Source organism: Limulus polyphemus, unplaced genomic scaffold (genome assembly GCF_000517525.1).
Source record: "Limulus polyphemus unplaced genomic scaffold, Limulus_polyphemus-2.1.2 Scaffold53, whole genome shotgun sequence".
In the NCBI taxonomy this organism is placed as follows: Eukaryota; Metazoa; Arthropoda; class Merostomata; order Xiphosura; family Limulidae; genus Limulus; species Limulus polyphemus.
In genome coordinates this window covers 580,789-590,064 of record NW_013665663.1, presented here as the reverse complement: position 1 = coordinate 590,064, position 9,276 = coordinate 580,789, and the positions used below count along the sequence as shown (strand labels likewise).

Genomic DNA, 9,276 nt, shown 5'->3' with positions numbered 1-9,276 from the left:
GAACTTTTATAGAGTGCTATCTAATATTGTATTACTTATTTGATGTCACTAGTTATCAACTATTCTATTTTACCCTACACAGTTCATGGTAGAGGAGAGTTAATACCAGATACAATATACAGAAAAATTAGTGCTTATGCATTTCAGATGTTGTAGAGGTCATGCAAATGTAATATTTACAGGTGTTTTTATTCTTCTTATGAGCATCACCATGCAATCTGACTTGTCAGAATCTGAATCAGACTAATATCATAAATTCATAGACCTATCTTGAATAAAAATATGTTTGTAACACACCTGATTTTTTCTGTATAACAGACTTGTACATTTTACTCAAAACTTGCCACATTTCTACGTTTCTTAAAGATGTGCACAGTAAGTTTGGAATTATAGTCAACATTCCATCTACAATATGGTTGCACATTTGTTTAAGTAGTAAGCTGTGTGAAATATGTGATTTTTGGTACTAGTTGTTGATTTTCTGCAAGTAGTCAAACAGGTGTCTTGTTCATTTTTATATTAATTACAAGAGCACTTGATGGTTGTATATTTTTTTTTTAAAGGACTGGCTTATTATTTTACTATCATTCTGATTTAAAATGCATTTATTCAAAACCTGTTTACTCCAGTAATAATCTTCAATGCACAAATGTGTTTTAATGTTTGAACTTTATTAATATTTCTATCAGAGCAAACTACGTATGTTAGGGACCATGTTGAGTCTAACTTTTAACTAATTTGAAACAAAACTAATGAATGGTGCTAGAAAAGTTTTCTGTTGATTATAATGGTATACTGCTTATTAAGCACCTTTTTGACACAAATATTGGATAAGCTAGCTTGTGTTTTAACAATTCTGAGACTAAACAGATATCAATATGTTTAAGCCAATAAAATGTAAACAGAGGATGCTTGGAGTAAATAAAAATTACTATATTTAAGCATGTAGATTATTGCTTGCTCATTTTGTATGAAAAAAACACAACTTAAGTATATAAATTTTTTATTTTAACAAATTGCATTAATTTTTCTAACAGGGTGATTAACTCATAGTTTTAGTTGTCACTTGCATTAGTGGAGGTTGACACGATACAAAATATTAAGTAGGAAATTGATGATTTCCTTAAAAATAAAGGCAGAGTATTATTTTATTTGGTGTTGAGTGTACAGGGACAGTCTTCAAGAACCAAATTCTCTTGAATGTTATGTTTGTAAAAAAATATCTTAAACTTGATGAGTTTGTAATATATAATAGTGGAAATTGTCAATTTGATAAACATTTGTTTTAGGAACCAAAAAAGCTTTTATGAATTATATAGATGAAGTTCCAACAGTGCATGTGGGCATGCATTTTTTTACATGCCATTGTTGTGTACAAACCAAATTCGGTGCTATGTATGTGGACAAACATTTGGTAACAGAATAAATGTCACCTGCTTATTTGAGGGTCTTGGGACACATTCTCATTGCCACAAAATTTGTTTGCCTTGTTTTTGTTATGGTAAAACTTCTAAGGCTGCCTACCACTGTCATAAATTTACAACTGGTGACTAGAAGGAAAAACTGGCTGGCAGCACCTACCAATTTTTTAATCTTTTTGTATATACTTTGATTTGAAGAATAGTGTACTGCTCAATTAATCAAGTGTAATAGCTTAATGGGGTCGTTGATAGACAAATACTACTAATTTCCCAGCTCTAATTTGCAGTCTGTCTCACTAATTTACTGGTGGATATTCCTAATGCATTACATAGAAAATGAGTGCTTTAGCGTAATTGTTTTTGGTGAGTTCTTTACAGAGTGTTGTAACAGATAAACATTATTATTTATGATGCAATATATGGATACCACGAGTAGTAAATGGTATGTAAACAAGCCAGTAATTTGAATTTGAGAGTTAAAATTATGTTTTGAGTGAAATTGGCTGTGGTTATTGAAATCAGAAAAAGTTAGATAACGAGGTAAGTAGCACTTAGATGATATATAATTTTTTATTACAAAACATACAAGTTTTATATGCAGAGGCATTGGAACCAGAGGTACAGTAGCATCCCCAGTTTTACATATTTGACTTAAAAAGTAACTGTAAATTATATTATTATATTTATTTTCTGGGGGAGAATGCCCCCAGACTCTCCTAGATTGAGCCATCTTTGGCAGCCGGGAGCTGCTTTTAGCAGTTCCTTATACTTTGCACCCCCACTTTGTAACTCCTTCCTACACTACTGATATAAGAAAACATATTTGTAGTACTATAGGTGTTGGTGATATATTAAATTCTTTATCCATTAAAATGCCTTGTTTAACTGAAATTTTTTTTAACTGCCACCTTGTTTGTTACATCCTGCCTTGGTTGAAAATATGGTATCATTGAGTTATAGAAATTGTAGAAGATAATTTTTTGTTCTTCCACACATTAAAAGAAATATTTCGAGTTGAAATTGATTTATTACAATGGATTCATTTCTTTATTTTATACAGAAAATTCTAATTTTGATTTTGGATTAATACTAGTTAGCTCCAAATGAATGCAAATGTTTGTGTATATCCTGAAGTTTTCCTGAGCATAATTTGACAATATTAGCTCTCTAGGAGGAAAAATGGAATAGTTTTGAACAAAATAGCACCAATTTAAAAATGGTTAACTTAAATAAAAAGAGTACTTTTTATTAATTTTGCCCAATTACTGTTTTCTCAACCTTGATAGTCATGATGTGATGTAATTGCCTATATTTTGGCATTGTGAAGTCATAGGCTAGTGATTTAAGCATTTCACGTACTTTTCAGTTTAGGATAGATCCAGGTAGAGATTGGAACAAAGTTTAGCTCTTTGATTTGTTGACAAAAGAAAATGATTTTGAACAACTTCTGACACAATTTGTAAAGCTTGCTTTGTTATTTTATACTTCATTTGAATTATGATGTTATAGTATGATAGAAAAATAAACATTTTTCATGAAATAAGATGAGATATACTTAGTTAGGTCATTTTGCACTCAACCATATTAAGTTTCGTTTTTTCAAACAAGCTGGTCTTTGTTAGACTGTTTACATTAGGTCTTATTATTTAAAATAACTTTTTAAATGGGAAAACAGAATTTTATATTAATTATAGTTTAACTGTCCTCATTATAACCTTAATATAGCATAATGTATCAGAATCTGGTGGTTTACAAAAGTTGTAGCTTCTTGGAAGCATCAGGGACATGTGCTTTCATTTTGCAAAATAAGAAATTGACTTTTGTTTTCAGGTAAGTGACCTTAGAGTGAATGTAACCTCCATCCCAATGAAAATTGACTCAAAAATGATCAAATACTCCCTTATCTCAATACATTTTGAGTTTTCAGATGAAGCACATGCACCAGTTTTTATTAAATTGTGCTTCTTTCATGGTTACTGTTTGCATAAGCTTTAGCTGCACATTGTTTAAAAGCCTCTTTTAAAGTTTTATATTTTCAGGGTAATGTAGAAAACTAAAGTGCCACACAAAAAATATACTATTCCAGCACCATTGATTAACTAATGTACACAGTAATGGTTATGAACTTTCAAGTTTGTGTCAGCCATTGCCAAAAGACCAATTTCACTGTTTCTGTAGCATTTGCCAAAAGACAATAACTTTAAGTAATTATGGCAAACAACAATTCTTAGACCATGTACAGGGTGTTAGACGCAAAGAACTAACTAAGGTGGAGTTTAATTCTAATCAGCAAAAACTGTTCCACAGAACAGAATGGAAACAAATCCATTAGTGGTTAGCTTTTTTGCCAGCCATACTACAACATTTTCTACCAGTTGTTGCTCATCTAATACAGTGACTAATGCTTTGAAGTTATTTTGAAGTTCTGCTCTTAAGTTAACCTTACCACGGCCCTCCATTTTGAAAAACTTTTCCGTACTGAAGTCCTAATTTTTCCTCTGTGTCCTACTGAAAGGCCTGCAATCATGTAAAAGAAATGTAAAATAAACTAGGAACAAAAATTTTATTCTAAAATTGATGGGATGGAAAAAGATCAGAAAATATGGAGCATTTGGGATGGAAGGAAAATCTGCATGACTTTCCCTTCCATCACAAATGCTCTCTAGTTGCTGATTGTTTTCCATTCCTACATCCGATCAATTTTAGAACAAAATTGTTTTTTCTATCTACAAACTAATTCTCCCTTCCGGGAGACTAATGGCTTGAGTTGTGATTGGCTGGTCACCAGATTCAACTCAACAGGGACCTCCGGTTTACATGAGGTCACACTTCCTAGTATATATTGCATTGCACAGGCTAAAGGTCACCCTTTGTTCTCCTGAAAAAGAATAGTCAACTAATCGAAAGCGCTCGAGTTTTGGGTCTTATTTTAAGTCTATTACACTTTATATGTGATCAGTTGTGCTAACTCTTTTATCAAAATTTAGTAACTGTTCTTTATTCTTCTAACAGGTTGAGGTCAACATCACATCTCAGTTGACTGTCTTTTGTTCTTTTAACAGCTGATGATGAACATTACATCTTTAAGTGATTGATGTTTGTAAAAATGCAGACAGTAGAGTGAAATCTTTGATTTCATTTTTGTACAGCCACAAACAGAAATGTGTGCTGACAGATTCAATAAAACTATCTTGTGCTTGGTATTCACATTTTTTAAGTTGAACTATCAAGAAGATGGGGAAAAACTTTATATAGGAGCAGAAATTTTTTAGTGGTAAATACTTGTTATAAACATACAACTTGCATGTTTCAAAACGTGTCGAATCTGATAAGATTATCAACACAGGTTGATTGATATGCATATTGGGAAATATTTATTAATCTGTATCATTGCATATATTTTAAGCTGTAGCTGACCTATTGTGGATCACTTGGGGCTCTTGGTTTGAAAGGCACATTTTAGGGAGTAGAGAAGTGTTTTGGTATGCAGACTGGAACTAGGCACACTGGATTATGAGTTACAGCTGGTGGAAAGGAAGAAAGATGAAGAAAATCAATGTCTTTGCAACCTGTTTTCTAGATGTCAAGAAAGATTAGGCAAACTTTAGGGGCAGTTTTATACTTAATTAGTGAAGGGCTTTTTGCTGTCTTTTTGGCTAAGTTTTGTTGATATCCTTGTGTCCGCTCTACCATGTTCAAAATGTAAGTGCCACCAATTTCAACCAGACCCATACCTACATAGGGGTCGCTACCACACTTCCTGATAGATAAATATGGGCATGTCAGAAACTATAAGGTTTTGAAATACTATTACTATCTCCTCAGAGTTTGACATAAAATTGCTTGTGACACATGGTGTTGTTGGTAGCAGTAAAACTGCCTTTGTCAAATAAATAAATGCATGTATGGAAAGAAAATGTGCATTAGTATTTTTGTGAAATAAATTTTATTTTGCATTTCTGGTAATATTCAATTATATTTTTGTTTCAGGTAAAGCTCCAAATTATTGGGTAGACAATAAGCATTAGCTTTAACCATGTATATAGTATTAATGTCTTATTAATTTTTAATTTTCTAGTAATAATGCTGAAAACTGAATGTTAATACATTATTATTTTCAGAGATTTCAAAAGTTAGAAGCTCCTTATTACAGAGAAATGGAGCAGAAATGGAACCAGTTGTTTTGCCACCACCAGAGGGCCAGCCTATCACTCTTCAGGAGAAAGTCTTTGTTCCTGTTAAGGATTATCCTGATGTTAGTGTATTTCAAAACCTTCTTTACTGATTGAGAAAAATCCTTCTTAAATTTAAATGTAAAGTTTCAGAATTAAATATCTTGAATACTAGTTCATGTGCTGACAAAATTTGAACTAAAATAAACTTTTGAGAATTTACTTACCTTTTTAACATAAATAAGTGTTTTCTTAAACAATGATTGGTTAAATGTGTTTGTAAGAGTACAGTGAGTAAACCAAAAGTGTATCTAATTCTGACATTTTTGAAGTTTTGAACTAGTTTACTGAAGGTGTTACATAAGCTTCATGTCAAAATATTGCAAAAGTAACTTATCAAGACTGTGATAGTATTAAATCTGCACTTATTCAGTTGCTACTCTTAAAAACATTTCTTAATAACATTATTGGGATTCTGGAAGGTAAAATGAATTAGAAGAGAAAATAAAAAACAAACAAATTCTATGTTATTCTGGTAAAGAACAATGCAGAGAAAATAATAGTACAGGAGCTGCACAAGTAATAGTTTGCTACATCATAAAAACTTGAAATACTTTGTTTAAACTTCAAACATCAAATGCTTGACAACCTTTTGATTTTGGGTGTGATAACAAATTAACATTTTTAAAACTTTCTTAATTTTTTTAATTTATTTTTTTAATGAATTTTTTATTGTTAAAATCATTGGTTATGATTTGTTTGGAATTGTACTCATTTTTTAAGCCATTATATAGTGGTGTGTGTGTGGTAATACTTATAGAGCTGTTCGCAATTTCTAGTTCCAATTAGCCTGTAAAAAAAATATCGACAAACTTTTGATTTATTTATTTTAAGTTGATTGACTCGGTTGGTAGCATTTAAGAATACATACAAAAGTGAGAAGAAAATTTTGACTTATTTCATTACAATTGATACAAATTTCCTCTTGAAATTAAAACTAGAGAACAGGAACTTGCAGAATGCTGCCTTATTGTTAGTCAGGTGCATTATTTTTTTAACATGTAAAAGTATTTATCCCATGATAGTCAACAAGAAAATTAAAGCAAAATAAAAAGTAATCTCAAGATAAAAAATTTATGTTATTGTCTACACCTTTACCATTGACATTCTGTATGTATGTTGCATATTAACATTTCTGAAGGACATGATCTTTATTGTTACAAGATAGGCCAATAACACCTGATTTCATACCACTAATAATTATTTCCCTATACTTCTCATGGTCTGGTGGTTAAGGTGCTCGACTTGCATACAGAGGGTTGCAGATTCGAGTCCCCCTCAAACCAAAAATGCTGGCCCTTTCATCTATCGGGGCATTATAATGTAATGGTCAATCTCACTATTTGTTGGTAAAAGAATAACCCAAGAGTTGGTAGTGGGTGGTGTTGACTAGCTGCCTTACCTCTAGTCCATCACTGCTAAATTAGGGACGGCTAGCACCGATAGCCCTCATGTAGCTTTGCTAGAAATTCAAAACAAATGAAACTGACCCTATACTTTTCCATTTCTGAATTATTTACTTATTGATGGACTTCTGAATCATCCTGTATGCATGTTTTATAAATGAAATTTCTCCACTGGGCCAGTAATAACTTAGTGTTTGTGTGTTCTATAAGTAAGGTACACTCTGTTATTTCTTTATTGTTACTTTAATTGAAAGTATTGGTTAGAATGCTGAATATATCTAATTTCATTACTTTTTAATTTTATTTTTTATCATACTTTTATTATAGAGATCATTTTGTATTGTTAGGACTAACCTAAAACTCCTAAATTAGCCAAATCTTGCGAGGTATTGATTGAGATTACAACTTAAATTTTCATTGACAATGAGGATACCCAACTGATGAAACAAGGCATTCTAATATTGGAGTAACAGCATAATAAAAGTAGATTCAATTAGCTGTTCTTGTTACCAGGTTGATTTTTAATTTTGCTCTAAGTAGGTAGCTTGCTGTGATGGGAAGTCCATATTAATTAGGAGTATGAAATTTCAGAATTACATGTAAAGTAACTGTAGGTTTACAGTAGTGAAGTTTAACAGTGTTTTTTTTTATCGTTTTATTAATAAAGCACATCAGGTTTTAAGAATTATCATAAAAATGATGGATAACTGTTTTAATTGTGTGGTTGTGGTTATATTTTGACAAAAAATGGGGTAGGTAGGTCCTGAGTGCTGGGGTTTGAATCCTACTGCTGGTGGAAAGATATTTTTAATTAGTTTTAAAAACATTAATTAAAACAAAATGTAACAGTAGGAAAAAAACAGTCAAGTCGTATAGAAGGGCAAACCCTGTAAAGATATAATGTAAAAGTAGTTAAACAAGAAAAAATTGGGATAAAAAAGAGCCTGTTTTCATATTCACGTTGCTACTTGTTCCAGTTGTAATAAAAAATTTGAACAAATATTCCCTGATCTTTTGTGATTTTTTTTAACTTACTGACTTTGTCATAATATCTTTATTAGGATTTAGGATTGCCCATTTTATAGACGTTTGTTCTTTTTATATATATATATATATATATATATTATATATATTAGGTCGTCAAGAAATTAATGTTGCATTTTGAAACACTTTCTTTAACCTACCCCCCCAAAATGTACATCATGTATAATAGTTAAACAAACCTCCTAAATGTCATGTTATTGTAGCCTGTATAATGTGTACATTTAGATATACTCTTATCCCTTATAGCGATTGCACACAACGAGACACACATTTGGCATGTAGTGCTGTTTGAATACAAGAAGGGGAAAAATGCCTCTGTAGCCACAAAGAATATCAAACAAGTTTATGCAAATGTTTTGAACGTTCGTAAATGTGAACGATTGTTCAGCAAATTTCGTTCAAGTGATTTTAGCCTTAAAAACTGTGATGGCAGGGGTGGACATGTTGGAATTGATATTGATGCTCTGAAGATGCTTGTTGAGTCTAACCCAAGGCAATGCACTCATGAAATGGCCCTGAAATTGCATGTATCTCATGAAACAATACGTAAACATCTAAGGAATATGGGAAAAAGTCCATAAAGAAGGTGTTTGGGTGCCTCACAAACTCTCCGATGATCATTGTTTCCAACATGTGAACATTGCTTCGTCTCTTCTGGCACATAGTGCATGTGAACCATTTTTGGACAGAATTGTCACTGGTGGTGATAAAATGGATTCTCTATGCGAATATTAAACACCAAAAACAATGAATCAGTCCAAGACAAAAACCACTTCTAACCCCAAAACCTGGACTCTATCCACAGAAAGTGATTCTTTGCATTTGGTGGGACATCAAAGAAGTAATTCATTTCAAACTCCTCAATCCACAGCGAACTGCCAATGCAGAGATCTATAGTCAGCAACTTGAACGTTTAAATCAAGCCCTTCATCAGAAACGCCCTTCACTCGTCAGTCGGAAAGGTGTTTTTCTCCACGACAATGCACATCTACATGTGGCAAGTTTGATGCAACACAAGATTATGGAGTTGGGTTGGGAAGTTCTCCCCCCACCCACTATATTCTCCAGATATGGCACCATCATATTACCATCTTTTTCGTTCGCTGCCACACCATCTTAATGGAAAATCGTATGCAAATGTGGAAGGTGTTAGAGGTACATCAACATATTTTT

General features: G+C 32.1%; 1 protein-coding gene across 2 annotated transcripts in view; it reads left to right on the top strand.

Annotated features, from left to right (window-relative positions):
- The window catches only part of LOC106463545 (protein held out wings-like), a 50,041-nt gene that overhangs the window by 12,916 nt on the left and 27,849 nt on the right, over positions 1 to 9,276 (top strand). For both annotated transcript variants that reach the window (XM_013923594.2, XM_022391375.1), the window contains exon 2: positions 5,543 to 5,676. In XM_013923594.2, the coding sequence (XP_013779048.1) occupies positions 5,543 to 5,676 (134 nt within the window). The remainder of the gene's footprint in view (positions 1 to 5,542; positions 5,677 to 9,276) is intronic.